This window comes from Ammospiza caudacuta, chromosome 13 (genome assembly GCF_027887145.1).
Source record: "Ammospiza caudacuta isolate bAmmCau1 chromosome 13, bAmmCau1.pri, whole genome shotgun sequence".
NCBI classification, from domain to species: domain Eukaryota; kingdom Metazoa; phylum Chordata; class Aves; order Passeriformes; family Passerellidae; genus Ammospiza; species Ammospiza caudacuta.
This window is the reverse complement of record NC_080605.1, coordinates 6,581,014-6,602,605: the sequence shown is the minus strand read 5'-3', so window position 1 is coordinate 6,602,605 and position 21,592 is coordinate 6,581,014. Positions and strand designations below refer to the sequence as shown.

Here is a 21,592-nt window from a genome sequence, read left to right as displayed (position 1 = left end):
CCGGAGCCCGACTGAGCCTCAGGGAGCGCCCGGAGCCCTCAGGGAGCGCCCGGAGCCCGACTGAGCCCTCGGGGAGAGCCCGGAGCCCGACTGAGCCCTCAGGGAGCACCCGCAGCCCGAGCGAGCCTCAGCGGCACCGGCCAGCCCGGGGCTCGGGGACAGCAGGGCTGCGACCCTGCCCCGCCGGGACGGGACACACCGTCCTGGCTCACACTGCTGCCCGTGCACGGTGACACGGTCATATTCACACACACTGCTGCCCGTGCACGGTGACACGGTCATATTCACACACACTGTCCTGTCCCCTGTCCCGAGTCCCCCGGCTCTGTCCCTGTCCCACCCCGTCTCCATGGTAACGGGAGGCGGCGCTGACGCGGCGGCAGCGCCCCCCGCCGGTCACCTGACACGGGCCCGCGGGTCACGTGACAGAGGCTCCATCGTCGCCATCTTGAAGCGGCGGCCGCAGGTGAGGCTCCCGGGGCTTTCTCCGTTAGTGCCGGCGAGCGGTGGCGCGGCCCGGCCCGGGGCCCGCGGGCGGCAGCGGCGGTGGTGGGAGGGCAGCGGCGGGTGGCCGGGCGCAAGGCAGGGCGCCAGGCGTGGCGGCGGCGGGCCGGCCCCGGGGCGCCGCGCCGCAGCCCATGTGCAGAGCCGCGGGCGGCAGCGGCTCCCGGCGGAGCTTTCCCGGGCCCGGGGCTGCCTCCGTTCCCTCCTCTCCCGTCCCCTCCTTCCTTCACCCCTGCTGGCTGCCCCGGCGGACCGGCTCCTCGCTGCTCTGGGCCTCTGGGTCGCCGCTGCCCCGCGGCCGGAGCGCTGGCGGAGCGGCGCCTGCGGGCTCGGAGCGGGGCGGGCAGCGCGGCTCGGCCGTCCCGGGGAGGGTGGCGGCCGGCCGGGGACATTCCCTGCCCTCGGGGCCGCGATACCATCGCACCGCGCTCTGCCAGACGGGTTGGGCGAAGCGTGCTCGGCTCTTCCTGCCCTGGAGGCGTTCGCCCTGCTCGGCCCAGGGGTTGGGCTGGGCTGGAATGGGCAGCTCGCAGGCGTTTGCTCGGGGCTGCATCTTCCCTCCCGTCCTCTGGCATCCCCAGACATGGCTGTGTAATTACCGTGTGGGTGCTTGGACAGCGCCCTCGGGCACGTGTGACTCTTGGGGCTGGTGCTGTGCAGGGACAGGAGCTGGACTCGCTGATCCTTGTGGGTCCCTTCTAACTTTGTGATAATTTGTGTACAGCTCTTACCATCCCTCCAAAAACGGAAGTCTGCAACAGTAACAATCAAACTCTAAGCAAAGAGTGACATAACACGCATGTATCTGGGAACAGGGATCAGCTCCAGGCATCCCAGATAATACAGGTGAAAGTCCTCTCTCTGTTTGACTTTTTGATATAGCAACAGTACACGGCAGCATATTTCCTTTATGATCTTCTGTTAGTGATTTTTCACCTTAGTTGTTATGCTGCTTCCAGGTAGAGAAAATATTTGCCTATTTAGCATTACTTAAAAAGTTTTAAAATACCAAGGGTAATTTAAGGTAGCATCAATTTTCCTTAACTCATTTTCAATTTGAAAATATTTCGAGTAGACATTACTGCTTTGAGCATTCATTAAATCTGTGTTCAGGGGAAAAAGCAGGTTTGTTCACTTCTCACAATGGTTTCAAAACATGTTACAGGCAGTTTGAAACAAACACCAAAGTGTTTTCATAGAACTGAATTAGGGTTTTCAAATAATAGCTTTCAACTTGAAGTATTTAACATGAGGTGCAGATGATACTAAAAAATTAACATTGCTTATACTGATGATTACCTGAACTGTAAGCTGAATGGCAGATGAAGGTAATTTATTTAGTTCTGCCCAGAGATTTTCTGTAATAGGAAAGGGGCATCACAGACCCTTCTCTGTGCAATTTAATGCTCTACACTAAATCCACAAGTAGAAATTAGTGGATTTCATGGGTTTTTAGGACCAGTTCTGGAAATTCTTTTTTAGCCTCTGTATCTTTCTTGCAAAAAAAAACCAATCCATATGAATTTACTTGGCATAATTTTTCAAGGATGACTGATAAATATCCCTCATCTCTTTATGTTCTCTGTTTTATATGTAGTATATAAGAACTTTGTATAAAATATATGTGTGTGTGTATTTATAAGCACTTGAATAGGGTATTTCTAGACATTTTTAGAGAAGTAAATTTGAATGTAAGACCTTTTGTCCAGCTCCTTCACCCCTCACCCCACAGCTCTGCCCACATCACAAAGTATGTTTTCATGTACATTTTTGTATATTGGCTTCTAATTTGACCTCAAACACTGCACATTATTGCCTGTGGTTTATGGTTTGATATTTTTAAAGGAGGGGTAATTGGAAATAGTAACTGCCTGTAGCTTTCCCTCAAAACAGAAAAGAAGTGCTCTTTATAACTTCAGTACCATTTGATTTTCCCTGCAATTAAGAAATTGTTGCTGCAATTAGTAAGTTTTCTAGAAAATGACATTTATAATGAGAAGTATGATTTGACATTTGAATGATCTTTAAAATAGTCATAGTGAAATGACTAATGCAAGTAAATGGCAGAATTACCTTCTTTAACATTTCAAGGAAAAAAACTGCTTATTTTTGTAAATTATATTGCTGCAAATTGTCATTTGCTTTAGGAGCATTGATGCATCAAAGTACATTAGGAATATATTTTCATATTCTACTGTGCTTTTAAACATCAATATACCAGTTACTGTCAATTGATATTTTAATGTTTAGCATTCAAATGTGTAGTGCTTGTAAGGAAAAAGAGAATAGCTGTAACACTGTTCTTCAGCTTACACTTGAAAATACTTGTCCTACCCATGTACAACTTGGAGGCAGCCTGTTGGAGGCTCTTTTGGAATTATTCTCTGCAGCTGCATTGAAAAGCATCACTAAATGTCCCCAATATCTTTGGCTACTTCTGTAGCCATTCTGAAAATTTTGATTAGTTTAGTGGAATTGGGCTTCCCTGTTTGGTAGAGAGAGCAATGTAAATAGCACTGGGCTGTGTTTTCATTATTGTGCAGGTATAAATCTTTATTTTTGTAACCCCCAGGTATTTTTGTAACCCTCGTAGGTATTATGGAAGAAGGAAGCAGCATTGCAGTATTGATGCCAAATATTGGGGAGCAGGAGGCTGTGCTGATTTCTGAAACAGTCATTGGCCCAACACTGCAGAGCAGCGAAGAGCAGAGAAAATGTAAAACCGACCCCCTGATCCACGTGATCCAGAAGCTGAGCAAAATAGTTGAAAGTGAGAAGTCACAAAGGTGCCTTTTAATAGGGAAGAAACGTTCCCATGCCGACGCCTCTGTGCAGTCCTTGGACACAGCTGAGCTCTGTGAAATCCCAGCTAAAACCATCGAGCTCTCTGTGATTGCTACTAAAAAGACTGAAGAGTTACAAGCAGATTATATTGTGACTGAATGTCTTCCACCAAGCAAAAAAAAGGTGACATGCTATCAGTGTGGTCTCTGTAATTTTCTGTCACCTTCGCTTTTAACTCTGCAAGAACATATAAAACAACATGGGCAGAAAAATGAAGTGATATTAATGTGCTCAGAATGTCATTTTGCCTCCAAAAGCCAAGAAGAACTTGAATCCCACTTCCAAAATCACCACGAGAACGGTGGTATAAACAGCATCCAGACAAAAGTGCAGCAGTGTGTCAATGTCACCAGCTCATTTCTGCAAGGACCAGTGGAAGGAAATGTCAAATCAGGGACTGATCAGACAGGAAATGTGGAATGTAAGGATGCAGCTCAGTCTGCTCCTGTGCCTGAAATGGGCAGGAGGAAGTGGTACACCTACGAGCAGTATGGCATGTACAGGTGTTTAATCTGCAGGTACACCTGCGGGCAGCAGAGGATGTTGAAAACACACGCTTGGAAACACGCGGGGGAGGTTGATTGCTCCTACCCCATCTTTGAGGAAGAAAATGAAAACACCAGCTTGTCAGAGACAGTTGTAACTCATACACCTCAGAGTGTGGATACAGTTGTCCTCTCTTTGGAAAACAGTGAACTTGATATCCATAGTGAGCCTTCTCTTCAGCTTCAGATTTGCAATTCTGAGCAGCTGTCGTGTAAATCGCCCATAGGAACAAATGTAAAAGAGGAAGAGATATTAAGTGAGTCTATGGTGCATTCTCCTACTACAGAGGTTGTAGAGGAGACTGTATCAGATACAGAACCAGACAATATGATAACTGACAGCCTGCTTTCATCAGCACAGAAAATCATCAGTTGTAGTCCAAATAAAAAGGGTCACGTTAATGTTATAGTAGAGCGTTTGCCAAGTGCTGAAGAAAGTGTTTTACAAAAGCCATTCTTAATGAACACTGACATTGAAACAGAAAAAAAATTTATCTCAGAGGAGTCGTCTGTTACCTGTGAAGAACCTGCTGAAGTTTATCATTCAGATGCGATTCAGGAAGTAATAATAGAGTGGAATAACACTGAGAAGAAAGATAACGAATTAAGCGCTAATAAAAATGTAACAGCTGACGAAAATGTGCCTCCTGCACGAAGGAGGACAAATTCAGAATCTTTGAGACTGCACTCCTTAGCAGCAGAAGCTCTTGTTACAATGCCAATCAGAGCTGCAGAACTGACACGGTCCAGCCTCAGGGCTCTGACTGGAGAAGATGCTGTGGATGCAGGTGCAGGCCAGGGAGGAGCTGATGGCCCATGCGTGGCTCATTCCAAAGTGGTGTCCTCACTTAAGGATCCTTCAGAGGAGTTCAGTGGCTTAAACCAAAGTGAATGTGCAATAGTTGAGATAAAGAAAGACAGAGCAGAGTTGTCAGAAGCACCAATTAAAATGGGCATCAGCATGTCACTGCTCACCGTCATTGAAAAGCTGAAGGAGAGGACAGACCAGAACGCCTCCGACGACGACATCCTGAAGGAGCTGCAGGACAACGCGCAGTGCCAGGGCGGGGGGGCCGCGGCGGGGGCGGGGAGCAGCCTGGTGGAGTTCATCCCCAGCGCCGAGCGGCCGTACCGCTGCCGCCTGTGCCACTACAGCAGCGGCAACAAGGGCTACATCAAGCAGCACCTGCGCGTGCACCGCCAGCGCCAGCCCTACCAGTGCCCCATCTGCGAGCACATCGCCGGCGACAGCAAGGGCCTGGAGAGCCACATGATCAACCACTGCAAGGCCCGCATGTACCAGTGCAAGCAGTGCGACGAGTCCTTCCACTACAAGGTACAGCCTCTCTGCAATCCCTAAATACCCTCTTTCACTGCTTTCTCAATAACTGGTGATCCTTAATGCAACCTTTCTGGAGTTTGGGGTGTCCCCAGCAGGCTGCGCGGGGTCCAGATAGTGCAGTCCTGTTCAGGACAGACCAAGCTCCCAAGCAGTTCTTAGCCACAGGCAACCTCAGCAAGCTTAAGTGATATCAGCTCTTTAGTGATGATCAGCTCACTGTGATTTCAGCTCTTCAGCTTGCTAGGTGCTAGGCAGGCGCACCAGGGAGAGAGAGGAGAAGTCTGTGTGGGGTTCCACAGGAGCATCTTTATTGATTCTTCTGTGGAGGTTCCCAGTGACAGCTCTTCTGCCTGAGCTGGGCAAAAGCAGCTCTTTATATGAGGTACAGAAATTGTCCAGTAGCAAGGACAGTTTAAAGGAAAGTGACCTATAGATTACAGAGAGATAAGCAGGGGTCCAAAGGCAGAAGAGGGGCTCCTAGCCCATTCACCATGACTTGGCATTTCCCATCTTAGGCTTCTGACCACCAGGGAGCCCTTGCAGGCTCAGGGCCTGCTCCAATCCCTCTTTCTAACTTATCTCAGTCTGACATCCTGGCTTTGTTGTAATTACCAGTAGGGATTATTGCCAGCAGCACGTGCTGAATGTACAGTTCAACTGTAATTATTCTGCTTTATCCACTCAACCTTGCTTCTTCCTCACATAACTTTTTTCCTGACATCTGTATTACGGACATAATAATACTGTGTTGTTTTTCTGCCCACACATAGCAACTGCAGGAAGAAATGGAAACATCAAAGAACTTAATAGCTGAAATTTTAAAAGAATGCTCAAACATGCCTTCCTCTTGTGATTGTGGCACTTGGGGTTAACATTGAAGCAGAATTTTTTTTATTTTTTCTGTTTTGTTGCTCTGGATGTTCTGTAGAACTTAGATTTGAAAGATTACAACCAGAGCAGAATAATACATTTCTGCCCTTTTTCTAACTGCTATTTTAAGCATTAGTGAGTGAGTTCCTATGCACTCAGCTCAGTAGTCAGGAATACAGAACAGATTGCATCAGTACCCAGCTGTACAGCTGGACCTCTTGGAAGCACTGGTCATGCAAATTTTCCCATATTTATTGTCATTTAGTCCTAGTTTGAAAAAATACACAGGTAGGGTAGCAAAAGGCTCTCTTTTCTCCTCCTCAAGCAAGTAGAAACAGGACTGGTGTATTCTTAAGTCAGTCAGTAATATGAAAATTGAGGTAATTTTCACACAAGCCTCTAATCTCATACTGCTTTTGGGAGTACAGTAATTTTGGAGGAAGAACTGTGGCCACTTGTCTGTGGCAATGGGGAAAGAAGGAAATCTATTTTCTAAATAAACACAAATCATAGAATCCTCTCAATCACTCTCACCAGTCCTTTATGTTACTAATCCATGATATTTAGTTGTTTGTAGTAAAATTACCTAAGGGATAATCTGTATATACATTAACATGCATTTCAGACCAGTTGTCATCAAAGCTTGAGTAACAATGTCACAGATGATTGCAATATCCCAAGTCTGTGTGTTTGTCACTGTATGTTTGTGGTATATTTTTTAACCTTAGGAACTGTTTTTTCAGAGCCAGCTGCGAAACCATGAAAGAGAACAACACAGTCTTCCTGATCTCTTCTCCACAGCCACAGCTAACAAACTCATAGTTTCCAATGAAGCAGATGATAGAGAAGGTACTGTTTATATTTACCCTTGAAATTACAAAAACTTACTCATAACATTACTTGTTTGCTGTATTTGTGTAACTGGTTTTAAGATCTCTTGTGCTGAAATGCTTCCATGCCTGTTCATAACCTTAAATGTGTGTTCTTTCCAGAGGGCAGAATTTACCATAGTCAGTCTTGAGGTGGCATTTATTGTTAGCTGATATATTTTTAGCTCCAGTAATTAAACCTTTCTTGTGACAAACAACTCATATGCAATATTATTCTGGATTTTTAAGAAGAAAATCTTTTTTTCCTTCAGTATTTTCCAAATGACCTAAACAAAAGAAAGGCTTTTTTTTTAATTCACCATGGTAATGTAGTTTACTGTCAGCATATGCATACAATGCCATCCCTTCTGAGTTCAGAAATTTCTGTTGATTATGGTAATGTCCAAAATGAGTCATTTATTTTAGCCCTAGTGAGGCAAATGTAAGACATTGTAAATATGCAGCCTGTATCTGTAAGAGTTGCCTGGGTAACAGTAGGTATGCATTTTCATAGAGACATAGAATGGTTTGGGCTGGAAGGGACTTTAAAGCTCCTCTCTTTCCAAGCCCTGCCATGGGCAGGGACAGCTCCCACTAGACCTGGTTGCTTAGAGCCTCATGTTTGTTTAATTGTATATCTGCTTCTAATTTAATAGGGTTTGTTTGCAAAACAGAAACAGAAACCAAAGAACAAAACAAAAACAAGCCAAACAAACCCTTGATGCATTAAGGTAATCAAATAGGGGAAAAAAAATAACCAAATTCTGAAGTTCAGGAGAAAATGTGGCCTTAAAATCCCTTGTGTGTCCTGGAAAGCCACTGTCTATCAAAAATCCCTTGTGTGTCCTGGAAAGCCACTGTCTGTCACTGCAGTGTGAATGCATCCTCTTCTCTGGTGAGTTACAGCTACTGAAAATATTTACAACATTTTTATTTTGAAGGCAACACTGTAATTATTAGCATTTTGTAATTTTAGAGCATTATGGATAAATACTAGTAATTAGATAGTCTCTGAACAACTGTGAGATGAAGTAGTCCCATTTTGTGCACAAAGCTCTTTTCTGTCCTATCTGTGCTCTCTTGTTTGTTTAGACAGCAAAATGTGCACTCTAATAGTACTTAGGTTGCTGTGGTAATTTCTGGGTTCTACCCTTTCCTCTACAGCTGCTCAGTGAGTGCAAAAGTTGTTGAAATGGATGCAATTTCTTGTGAAAAAAGGCTCTGACCAGCAGGAGCCAGGGTGGATGGGCAATGGTTTGCCCAGAACAACCTGGTACGTGTCAGACCAGAATGATTTCCCAACTTTGCCTTCTGCTCTCTCAGCTCACACTGCCTCCTTTTCTGGCTTTCAGTGTATGAGTTAAAATTAATTACCTTTTCATCCTCAGGTAGAGTGACCCTTCCCAGCTCCTTTTTGCTCTCATCAATGCAGAAGGCATTTAAATTCAGGAAATTGATCTGTAGTGCTCAGTCCATCCCAGGACCTAAGCCTGAGAGAGCCATTGAGAGCCAGGGGGAGACAGGGAAATGGCCAGGGAGGCTCTGCTGGGAGTGGGAACATTTCCCATTACATACTGGGGGATTTCTGCAAAAGCAGTAGCAGAAGTGTTTCATGACAGTGATAGGAAATAAAACATTGTTCCTTTAGTAAGGTACAAATATCTGCAAGCACAGCTTGGGCTGTTACTTGTGGCAGTGTTTTGTGTGCTGTAAACCAGTGTTCCTAAAGATGTCCTGATACAGGAATAACTACCTTGCAATGCCTGAAACCTGTCAGGTTTGGAGAAGTACTGGACTTTTTGAGCTCAACTCCTGGTAATGTGCAAATCAATAGTCCTATCTGCTTTGGAAATTAGTATGTGTAATGAGGTTATTTTACAGTTTATATCCTGATTTTGTACTTTAGCTTCCATGAAAGGGAAGCCCCTGTTCAAGAAATCTGCCTGCTTTCAATTAATTTAGAAATGTTTTATAAATATTTTTTTCTTATTATTACCTTATACAAGTGTTCCAGCTAAGCACTTTAATTGTTTACCCCACATGAAATTTAGTAATGTGGCTTGAATGAAAACAGTTCTCCTTTTAAACTTTTATTAACTCATACTGTGGAATGCTTAAATTATTTCAGAACCAATTTATAATCAAATTGCAGCACCACTGCAGTACAGCAATCTCTTGTCAAACAGATGTCATCCCTATAAAGCCACACAAAACAAAGAAGTTTATGGCACAGCATCTGTTGATGTGAAAGATGCCTGAGCTGGAACAGTTTCATTTCTTGTTTATGAAATGGTTGGTCCTAAAAGTCTCTTTATTCATCACGGTTGTACAATAAATTAAAAGGAGCATTATGACACTGGGTATGATCAGACTGTAAATGTCTAATAATGAAGGAATAGGGTAATAAGCAGCATTAGAGGAGCACCTGTTACTGCTGCTGCAGCAAAGATCTGGCATTTCCATATTCACTTGTAGGAGACCTGATATTCTCCATCCAGAAAGCAAAACAGCCCCCAAACCCACAAGAAATAAGCCAGTTGAGGGATGAGGGACACAAATGCTATTTTGTAACAGCAAGAGAGTATGTGATGTATTATAATTTATGTGCATTTTCTGGAAGGAATAAATATAAAGTAGTGATTGGTATAAATAATTGCTCCTAAGTGTGTGCTGCTGGGTGTGAGCATCTTAGAACTATGCTGTGGCAAATATGTTTGCATAATGCTTTAAAAATCTCATTAGATACTGTTGGTTTTAAACTGCCTGCCCACTGAAGTACCAGATTTGTAACAGAAAATACATTTGGAAGCAGTTCATTCTAAAGCTGCAGAATTTAAGATGGAAAACCCCTTCAAGCAGAGCACAGCCCCTGCTCTCCCATGGATCTGCAGCCCAGTGAGTGTCCTTGATCCATTGAGGTCTTCTACATGAATGTGTTTTCAAAAAGAATAATACAGAAATATAAATTCCAAAGTGTTCAAGTAAATAATTAGGATTGTTCTGATAATTTTTACATTAAATGAAAAACAAATCTAATAAATTTTGAGCATTTTGTAGGAAAAATTCCAGTATATTTTGCTTTAAGGTTGACTTGCAAAGAGTGCCTGCTGTGTATTACTTCCATATTTTTTCTTATAAGAGTGCTAAAGAGTGAGAACTGTGTCATGTTTTAAAATTAAATATAGGAAATGTATTTGTGGTTATCTTGGTACACACAGAAATATCCCAATTTTATTTCCCTATCTTTGCATTCAGACTGCTATTTTATTTTATATGATATACTATATATTCTTCACAATAACCCTCTGGGGTTATCAGCCTTACCTAATTACTTTGCATCTTGAACCAAAAGTGCTAAATTTTGAAGTGAAAGTTTAATTAGTTGCAATTTTTCCTTATATTGAAGCTGTATGAATGTATTCATCAGAATAATATATCTAGAACCCTTTTTGGCATAATTCAGTGCCTGCCTGTGGGAACAGAAATGTTTCTTTAAAAGAGTTTTACCATCATGACTCTTAATTGTTTTGATAATGAGAAAATTCAGCCTAAAAAATAAGTACATGAGGTACAGCAGGATAGGCTGGAATGGGAAAATTACCTGCATGAAAAATGCCATCCCTCTTCCCAAATGTTAATCTCTTAACCCAAATTCAGTGAGGGAACAGGGCTGTTAAAGTGTTCACACTTATGTCTCAAAAATGTCCCAACTGTGCACTGGTGGGCACACATTTCCCTGTGTAAGGAGTCATTAGCCTTTGTCTCTGCAGCCATTAATTTTTCAAGTCTTTTTCATTCTGGAAGGAAAAAATTACTTTTGTTACAATTGCTTTTTAGTAATTTGGAGAAGTTCCAAATTATTTATTAAGACATCTGGTCAATATCTATTTTTTTTATCATCTCATATCTTTCAGAAAGTGTGAGTTGTATGTTGGATGATAAAGAGGATTTAGAGGCTTTGGGAGGTCTTTTGCTTTTCTTTTCTGTGTTTGCCAGTTTGAAACTCATCTGTCACAGACATCTTTTCATAAAAATCCTTTCTTTAGGATTTTCCCTTCTGGGAAGCTGAGGCCCCAGAAAAAGAATGTAAACAATGGTTATCTGCTGCTGTGGAATGCAACAGGTGCATCTGTGATTGGCCCATCTTGGATGTTTACAATTAATGGCCAATCAAGGACTGAGCTCTCTGAGTCAGAGAGAGCTCCTTTGTTATTCATTCTTTTCTGTTCTTAGCTTAGCCAGCCTTCTGAGAACTTTCCTTCTATTTCCTTTTAGTATAGTCATAATGTAATATTGATATCATAAAATAATAAATCAAGCCTTCTGATCATGGAATCAACATTCTCATCTCTATCATCCTGAAAACCCTTGTGACCACGATCACACTCATCCATTCTCAGTCCCAGTCTTTTCCTTTGATTTGATGCATTCTGCAAATGCATTCTGAAGCTGCTGAGTTCAGCAGTCCCACATATTATCACCTTTTGCTGTAACACAGGACTTCACCCAACTGCAGGGAGAGGGAAAATGTCCACATTGAGAAAAATAATGTTTTCCTAAAATTTGAATAATTCCTGTAAATGGCAGAACGGAATGGTAAAATGAACCATACCTTTATTACCTCGGTGTGTGCTGTCTTATTTAATACTTTAAAAGTATTAAATATTTCTTTATCGACATTCAAAACTGTTACTTTAAAATGTAAATTCCTGTTTCATAATTCAATTGTGATGAAGTTATAATCTGAGAGTTCCTTACAAGGCTGAGTGCAGCTCTCTAAAGTAATGGCTTTTGCTCCAACAGGAAGCAAGTGTTCCTCCCAGAAGCTGTTCAGGTGTGATGTGTGTGACTACACGAGCACCACGTACGTGGGAGTGCGCAACCACCGCCGCATCCACAGCTCGGACAAGCCGTACAGGTGAGTGCCAGCCTCAGCCTGCCAGGGCACTGCTGGCCTGCCCTGGCAAAGGAGCTGCAGTTACACTGTTGTACTGCAAATTACTGAGGGAGACACACTTGCTGCCTCACTCAAACTATGTAATTAAGATTTGCTAATTTTTCCAGAATGCATCTTTTGCTGTGGCAGTCTTCTGCCTGTTTTCAGTTTGAAGCATTCACATGTGGAGAGGAAGATAATTCTGTTATAATACTGAACTTTGGCCAACAGTAATAATATATTTCTCAAAACCCTTGCACACCTAACTTAATTTTGGGTTTGCTTTATTGCAAAATGTTCTCCATTGTCATATTACTGCTTTATACATCAGCTGCTACAGAGTGTGGGGAAATCCTGCCCTTGTCACCAAGTGCCTCATCTTTATCACTGGTTTCTAACAATAGTAACATACTCACTTAGGATCATATTTTATAATTTTTATACCAGGGTATCATATGGATTTATATGGGAACTTGGGTACCTAAAATCACGTGTAATACTACTGCTGAGGTCCCCAGCAAAAAAATAAATCCTGCATTTTCCTATTGGTTGCTGTATAAATTTCCCCAGATTCAATCTGTGCTTATACAGTGTGGATCTCTGTCCCTCTCTAGTGGCTAGAAAGTAGATCTGAGTCAATAGATTTTTTGAGCTGATCTTTATGTAAACTCCTGTGTTTAGTGTAAATTCTGGGAACTCAACACCTTGAAAGGCTGAGCCAAGCCAGGAACTTTCTCTTTTAGATGAACAAACCCTTAAGATGTGTTGTATTTTGATTTGTGCATTATAATGATATCCTGTAACACCAGCAAAAATTCACAAGATGTTTACTCAGACAGCAAGTGTGGAATACAAATAGATTGTTTTCTCCTCAGAACCTTCACTATTACCATTATTTATTACTTAGTGGGGTTGGAGCAGCAGATACTGTAGAGTGTCTTGTACGTGGTAGTTATCAAATTGGTGTTAGCAGCCTGTTTTGATTTAGGAACCCTTGGAAATTTTCCACTGGTGATACAGACTGCTGCATACTAAATACAAATCAACCCATCTGCCTTGCTTCTCTTATAATTTTTTCATAAACCCCTTAGACAAATCTGAAAACCTGGCAGGATACTTGAGCCACATCTGAACACCATAATGATCCAGTATTTATGGTATTTCTCCTTCTGAAACATGAATTCCTCAAGCCTTCCATAGTGTCAAACAGCAACCTACTGCATTGCTGCCTTTTTGAGAGCTGTAAACATACTTTAGATTTGTTTGACAAAACTTCCTGGAAACTAAGGTGCTGAGCCTTAAAGGATATGTTTCTGTAGATTTGATATGTTCTGGATTTTAATACTGCACAATTAAATCCTTTCAAAAATATAGTGAGTATTCTCAGGCTAAGTATGCAGCAGTCTCAAACTGTTTCACATTATAGAACAGACTTTCTAACTGGACATTTTACCATTTGAAAAAAAAAAAAAAGAAGGACCTAAAGTTCAAACAAATACATAAGAATTTTAGCTGAGCTTGATGGTTTCTGTTTTAATATGGTAGATACAGGAAGGTTGTGTGGCAGTATATTGATATTTATGAATAAGGAATTCGTGTAATACTTTGGGATCTAAATCCATGGATCTGAGTTTAGATCCAGACTGTTCTATGTATTGGTTTTATACAAAGTATAAAAGTAAAGAAGAAGTAAAAAGAAAAAAATTGAATGGCATGATGTGATATGCTTAGGGCACTTAAATTTGAATATGTTGATCTTGTCACTGACTTCTTTTTCAGCAATAAAGCCCTGAAACTTGGTGTTTTATTACTGGTTTGGCTTTTACAATGTCCTGAGAACATTGCTGGTGCATTAAGTAGGGCACACACTCTCCCCTCCAGCTCTGAGGGTCACATTATGCCTTTGGAAGGACTGCACCCAGCCACCTGCACCCTCACCTCCCTTGCTCTTAGTGCTGCTTACCCACATCAGGAGAGGGGCTCGAGGGAGATTTCAGGAAGAAGCACAATCTCTAAGCCTGGTGATGCCTGCTGAAAGGTGCAGGCTGTTTTGGGCTGCAGAAGATTCTCACTGCCCAACAGTGATTAATGTCATACCTTGGAGTTCTGCAAATATGGTTAGTCCTCAGCTGCAGCCTTTCCAGGCACCTTTGCAGTCTGGGAGCTGCTGGGGTTGGGAGCAGTGCCAGCAGGGAATGGTCAGAGCAGTCACTTGTTGTTGTCTCTTCAGATGTCGCGTGTGTGACTTCGCCACCACAAATATGAATAGCTTCAAGTGCCACATGAGGCAGCACCCCCAGGAGCATCAGGCAGTGCAGCTTTTGGAGCAGTTCAAGTATGTAATGGGGCTCTTAAAGCAGTGTTCAGATCCTGTTCCCTTCCCTCCTAGAGTCATTCTTCGGTCCACAGAGTTGTTTGGGGTTTTTTGATGGATTTGCCATGGCATTCCCAGGCTGATTAAACATGTCCATGACTTCCCTCTGGGACCTGTTCAGCTTTTGCTTTCCAGAATGTGGTGGTTGCACACACACTGCCTATTGCAAGTAGTTTCTGGGCCGTGTTAATTACCTGGAGTTGTTTAGGAGACTGTATGAGCCAAAACCATACCATGGCACCTCTAACATTTAACATTATAGACAGGTAAATTCCAGCATCCAGGAACATTCCCTGGCTTTCTTTAGTATCCCAGTCTAGGCACAGCCTTTGCATGTACATGTCAGTTGGAATCCAGGCTGGCATCACCTAGTTAAGATTTATTATGAATAGCCATTAAGGGATGAGTGTCCCTTATAGTCTGTCCATAGATATGGGTAATTTATACATATGTGAGAAAGTTGGTACAAATGTGTGTAATTGTCTACTACTAATTTGTAACAAAAGATAGAAGTTGGGAAGGGAAAGGAAAGAAAATTGGGAATATTCTGAATATTTCTCAGTGGAAGATTTTAAGGGCAATATGAAAAGTCTAAATAAAGCACACTCATATAGATGTTTCTTCTCAAGAAAAGCTGCTTCTACAATTTAAATATACTTCCACTTCATTTTTCTCAAATGTTCCTAGAAGCATTAAGTTGTATTTGCTCAGCTGTCATACTCCCACAGTATTGCTCCTGGTAATACCAGGGATTACTGGAAACCTCCACACTTTGGTCCCTGATCCCCAAGGAATTAGTCTAACCAAAACTGCAAGAGAATTGTTTCCTCAGTGTATCAATGCAGAATACTCCTGAACAGTGAAGTTTAATAATTCAGCATTAATCAAGCAGTAGGGCAGATCATGCTATGGAACTGAAAGGCTTCTACTACTAAACTCAGTGGTGAATAATTTTGTTTCTTTGAGAAAGTTGCATATACTGTAAGTATGTGATCATTAACTGTAGTGCAGCATACTAAAAGCTGTTGGATTTCTGTGTCTGATTTGAACTGTATGCTAAAATAGTCAACAGTATTTGGTTCAAAAGATACTGTTCTCAGCAAAGTAAATTGTATTAGTAAATCACCTGAGTAAATTAGTGAGCTTCAAAAAATGAGAGCATTTAAAAGGGACTAAAAATGGACACTGGGCTGTGGCTTCATTGATTGTGTTCCCAAATCACTGACCAAGCAGTGTTAGTGGCACAGAAAATCAAATGTATGGTGAGACTAGTGGCACATTAAATGAAATTAAGATTATTTGTTGATCTTTGGGTTTTACAAAAAAATATTTTGGCCTAATTTTATCTATAAATTAACTATAAGGTCTGCCTTTTATCTAATGATGTATTTTGTAACAGCCTCATTAGAGATATCAGGATTCCCAATCTGAGAATAGACTCACCTATCTTTGAAAGCATCCATTTTCTTTGTGAGGCACCAAATTAGAAGGAAAAGAGACAAATAGGATCCTAGGGAAGAGTGAGCTAGAAATACACACCTGTTGTTCCCCAGCAGGACAGAATTACCTTGCTCCACAAGCAAGGTAATGTGCTGTGCTTTCACCTCATTTGGGAGAATTCTGCTGTTCTCTGCAATCTTCTGCTGAGCAGAGGTTGTTTTCTGTGTATGATTATTTGCAGGCCATTTAAGGACTATACTGTCATTAAGAAAAGTCATAAAGCCTTACTGAATTGTAGTGTATAATGTGGTTTTATGTAGGCCTTCTTGTGTTTTCCAGGTTACATTTCTGAAAGGGTCTTCAAAACTACAAAAACTGACTTGCATTGGGGTAATTTTAAGACTCATCATAGTAACACACTGGGATCACATTGCTTGAGCAGAGCTGCATTCCTGGTTATAATTTATTAGCACAAGGTCACCTTCAATTGATTCTGATCTTTTCCATGGGATTTGGGGAACTGAAGCCTTCCCAAGTAGCAGGTAGCTGAGGAAAAGAGCTTTTTTATCCAAAAGACAAAAAGACAGATCCTGCTCTGAAGTGATGTCATGCAGTATCACTCATCTCCTTCATGCTGAGGTGACTAATTTGTCATCTTAAAAAGCACATCAAGAACCTCCTCTGATGTATATTTGTGCATGAAAAGGGTTATACAGGATTTGATCAGCCTTGGGTTATTTCTGTCCATAAATATACACTGCATCTCCCTGTCAATAGGATTTATTCTTCAGGGTTTTGTTCTTTACTGCATAAGATGATGTTTTACAGAGAAATAGAAAATTTAGTCTTGTTGTACCAGAGCTGATGGAGAAAATGATCACGTGTGTGAATCCTGATCTGTGAATCTGTTCAGAATCTGGCACTGCCCTCAGCAGCCTGCTGATCCTGCCTGAGGGGCTGGATTGGACTGTGCACCCTCAAGAGGTTCCTTCCAACTTCAGGAACTCTGTGATCCATAATAAACTAATACCTGCTGTACCAGGAAAGACTTACTTCGTTCAATTGACATAATTAGTGCTAATTACACAGTTCCTGCTTGGTTCAGAGCAGGGGCAGAGAGAGCTCACCACCTCCCTGCCAGATGCCCTGTTTCTGCACTCAGCAGCAGTACTGCATTTCTGCAGTGTTTGAACAGTTTTGTCAGGCCAAACAGATAAGATTTCAATTCAGTTCTTTAGGAAATTTAAAAAAAAAAAATTAGAATGTTCTCAGATCCTAAAAATAGTCTTATATTTCAGGATGAAACTTGGCAAACTAACATGACCCAGTTATGAAACTGAAAATGGGACCAAGAACATGGTTCACATGGATCTCTCTGCTTACTCATCCTTGTGGAAGAACTAAACCATTACTAAACTAATAAAATTGACTTTGAAATGTTTCTCTTTTCCTTCTCCATTTTTCCCCAGATGTTCTCTCTGTGGATATGTATGTAGCCATCCTCCATCCCTGAAGTCCCACATGTGGAAACATGCAAGTGACCAAAATTACAACTATGAACAAGTGAACAAAGCTATTAATGATGCAATTTCACAAAGCAGTAGGTATGTCTGATTTACTGTCACACCAATAATCTTTAAAAAAACCCAACCCTGATCCAAAATAAAGTTCCTATCTAAAAGGAACAGCTGTATATTGTAATATTTGTTTTGGTTTTTATTATTATTTCAGGTTTCAAGGACAACTCACTGACAAGACCTTGTTAGAAGGCACAGATGAAAGTACAGTACCTATACTAGGAAGTTCAGACAACCTGGTGTCTTTTACAGAGTCCATTAACCAGACTACAAATGAAACTTCAGGTTCTGATGAAAATGAAAAACCTACCTTGATGAATACCTCATGCAGTTTAGAAAAGAACTCCACTCTACCCCATCTTGGCACAGAATACTGTGTTCTTCTCTTCTGCTGCTGCATTTGTGGTTTTGAGTCTACCAACAAAGAAAATCTGCTGGATCATATGAAAGAACATGAGGGTGAAATCATAAACATCATTCTAAACAAGGACCACAGCACGACTCAGAATACAAACTAGGTGAAGCAGTAAGTTCAGAGAGGATTTCCTAGAGTGAATATTTTCTTTTTTTGCTAATTTTTGCCTGAGAAACTTGCTAAAGAGAAGAATTGCAAGCAAAACTTGATTTCCCATCCTGAGTTCTTGTTTCAGTAGGAGTACAGTGTTTGAACCAGGGACTGATGAATCATTTAGGAGATAAATACAAGGTGTGGAGAATAGAAGGATCCATTTTAACCTGTTACTTCTTTATATGGTGCCAAGAATGTAGGATTGTTGGTTTGTTTCATTTCCTGTCAGATACTAGTCAGTAATAATGCATTAGCACAGTAGTTTAAAACCCAAAGGTGTGAAAGCTTTGAATCACTTGAAAAGCTTTTTTCTTCCTCCCTCTTTGTTGTTTTCCATGTAATTCAGCAAAGAAGGTTTTTACCCTCTTTTTTGAAAGCTGATCTGGCAGCAGATCAGATAGAACTGTTACAGAGTGATCTGGTGAACCCCCCTGCCTGGGAGGTGGGGAGAGGGGAGGTGGCCAGGGCATGTGTGTGTTGTGTTCACACACAAGAGTTCCATTTTCCCCAGTCTATTTTTAAGGCTTTACAAACTCCCAAGTCATTTTCCAACAAATACTGCCATCCTTTCCATTGATTTACAGCAGCAGGAGGTGAAGGGCCTAGAAACATTCTGTTAATAACTATTTGTTTGATTGGATCCTAAGTACAAAACTCCTATCTTTTCAACTCATGGTATGTAACAGATTATTTTTATAACAATAACCTGTTGTTTTTTCTTGACACCATGAAGCTTATAAAAAAAGAAAAGCTTATAATGTCACTTTCCATTTTTGGTGATTGTTTTGCAGTATGGATGAGCAATGTTTTTGATGAGAACATGATATTAACAATAATTGCCACAAAGTGATGTAGATGAAATCTATGTAGATTCCAAAAGATGTAGGTGAGCACAAATTGGGATTTTCAGAAACGCCTACATGCTTTGGCATTCTTTGAAATGCCACTGGCTGGCCAAATTTCCCACTTGTCTGTCAGAGCTGCAACTGTGGAAATAATGAGCTGAACGATAATCTTCCTGTAGAAAATCATATTTAAAAAAAGAAATGGCAAACAATTTCTTAAGCCAAAACTGTATCCAGTCGCTTACTGAATAAATTTTACTAGTGCCTATAGTATGGATTGATAAAGGGAATTAGGGATTACTTTGTTGTCTAAGAAAACATAGAAATCTCACCCTTTCAAAACCTTCAGCTTCTAAAATTAGTGTGGAGTTTTTTTTTTGGTTTGTTATTTTTACAGTTCCAGCAGTTGGCAGTAGAAGATACTCATCTGTATATCAATGTGGAATAATATTACACTGGCTAGTTTCCTGGCAACTTTGTTGAGGTTATTGATTAATCTGGCTACTTAATTTCTTTGAAAGATTCATTAAGTGTAGTATCCCTTCCAAAGAAGCCCTTTGGCAGCCAGATTTACACTTCCTAGTTCAGGCATGTATTCCTGCTTCTAATGAATGGCAGATGCACAGCAGCTTGCCTGCTGCTGACATGGGCATGCAGTGACCTGATCTTTGGTAGCTCAGTATTTATAAAGTTCCTTACTCTTAGGAAAACAGTGGTTTCTTCCTTTATTTACACCCTTGAAGCAGCAGCAATCAGCTGCAGCTGTAAATGTGAGAGGCTGGCACATGGAGTGTCTGTATTGTGCTAGCACTGCCTGGAAGTGGCAACCAGGAAAATAAAACAGTAACAGAAGTCACAGCTTCATGAAGCAGCACAAAATGCAGAGGCCAGGGTAAAAGCACTAAGACTTCAAGTGTATTTGATACTTGTTTTCAAGAAATTTCCTCAATTTGACTTCTTCCTTTAGGTTAAATAAGTATTATTTTGTTTATGAATTAGATAGCAGAACATACACATTTGACTTGAAGAATTAGTGTGGATATAAGGTCAAAGCATTTTTGTGTTGAATTTTTGAGATACTTTAAATAATATTTGAAGTTAATTATACATTATTTTCAGTTAATAGTTATTTTTCATATTCCTGCAGTTGGATTTTACATTTGAAAAACACATTATTTATTTACATGATCCCAAATTCCAGAGGAGATAATGAACTTTAAATGGGGTATTCATATTGTCTTACTGACACTGCTATTATACCTTGAGTATAGAATTAATGTGAAAATACTACATCATCTGGATTATATCTCAGCTTTCTCACTCAGAAGTCCCATTTGTTTGAAAAATTAAAGGACAGTGAGATCCCTACTAATGCTGAACTACCAGTCAGTATTCACAGAAACAATATTTACCACACTGTTATTTTTGTGTAATTCTGTTAGAGTTGCTCAGCTAGTGAAAGATAAAAAAGGAAAAACTTGCATTCATAAGCTAAAAAGGAGATGGCAATGAACCAAAATTTCAGGAGGCAATAACCTGGAATGCAGAAGAGCAGCCCTGGTGTGTGGAAGGCACACGAGCAGCGTTGTGTGCAGTGCCCCAGGAGTCAGTGCCACACATCCCTCGGCAGGATGTGCCTGCTCACAGTTGTTCTTTGCCATCTCATTGCTCTTTTTGACCATGTGTTCCTGTAAAGCAGAAAGCTACTTGCCTCTATAAACCATTATCAGTCCTGACAAATGCCAACAAAGAATTCTTTCCCATATGCACAGAGATTTACTTTTTTTAGCTGTCTCCATGCTGCTTGCAATTAATTACCCACTCACAATTCAGGGACTTTGTCAGAAGTCCTGCATGTGAAATAATTATAGGCTTGGTTTTTCTGAAAGCAAATTGTTTCTCAGGTTATCTGCTTTCAAAAGTGTATGGCTGCCTGGTTGCATGTTTTGTAAGGGGTTTTAAGCACATTTCAGAGTCACTGACGCTGCAAATTTTCCCTTTCTTTAAGCTTTTAAACTATTTTTGTCTCTTCAGAGACAAAATCAGCTATTCACGTGCTGTTTGTTCAAATTAGATTTTAGTCTGTGATACAAACTGTACCTTGCAGCTTTGTTTGCAATGCCTGTACTTCCACTGAAGAGCAAACTTCATTCACATTTGGCTGTACTGAAAAATGGGTGCATATTTCATCTTCCTGATTTATGCTTGACCTGGAAGAATAGAGTGGGATTGAGTCAGAGTTCTTGTATTTTCCTCTTTCATAAGCACTTATTTAATCATTTGAAGAAATGTACAGTTGGTGCTCAAAGTAACATTTGTTAAGATATATTTAATAGAAATTTACATTTGCATTTGATATTCATGGACATGGGTACATGTATTTTTTTAAGAAAAGGTATTGTAACACTATGGCACTGCTTTTATAGCCAAAGTATAAAAAAATTTAGAAAACTGACATGTAAAGACTGCAGTTAATTCTGATACTGTATCTTATTAAATAGGATGAGTTTTGTTTTATAAAGTTATCCAGCACATTAAGCTGCATGCCTTAAGCTCTCTCTAGGATTGTGTTCCTGATAGGCAACTCTTTGGAAGGATGAAGCAAAGTCTGTAGTACCACTTTAACTACCTTCTGGAATACTGTACAATGGTAGAATAATTTATTTTGCTTTACAGGAGTTTGTCACGTATTGACTTTAATATTGTATTTTGGTAATAAACTTTTTTTGTTAAACTCTTTAGTCACTTTTATTTGGCCTCTATGAAATATGAATATAGAAAATCCAAACACTGAACCAGTGTTTAGAGAGAGGGAAATCTGTTGAGACAAAAAGTATTTGAAATACTTTACTGCCATTTCTTACTGTCGTATGAAATT

The 21,592-nt window shown here is 40.8% G+C and overlaps 1 protein-coding gene across 2 annotated transcripts; it reads left to right on the top strand.

Moving 5' to 3' along the window:
- The first annotated feature begins 1,111 nt into the window (after nt 1–1,111).
- On the top strand, nt 1,112–21,421 carry ZNF507 (zinc finger protein 507). 2 transcript variants are annotated; one of them, XM_058813636.1, is made up of 7 exons: nt 1,112–1,350; nt 3,098–5,229; nt 6,849–6,954; nt 11,778–11,892; nt 14,141–14,245; nt 17,194–17,328; nt 17,456–21,421. In XM_058813636.1, the coding sequence occupies exons 2-7, from the start codon at nt 3,103–3,105 to the stop codon at nt 17,817–17,819; spliced, it is 2,952 nt and encodes a 983-aa protein (XP_058669619.1). In that variant the 5' UTR covers nt 1,112–1,350; nt 3,098–3,102; the 3' UTR covers nt 17,820–21,421. The 2 variants fall into 2 exon arrangements, with proteins under 2 accessions (XP_058669619.1, XP_058669620.1); XM_058813637.1 differs by lacking the exon at nt 14,141–14,245.
- Nucleotides 21,422–21,592: the final 171 nt, after the last annotated feature.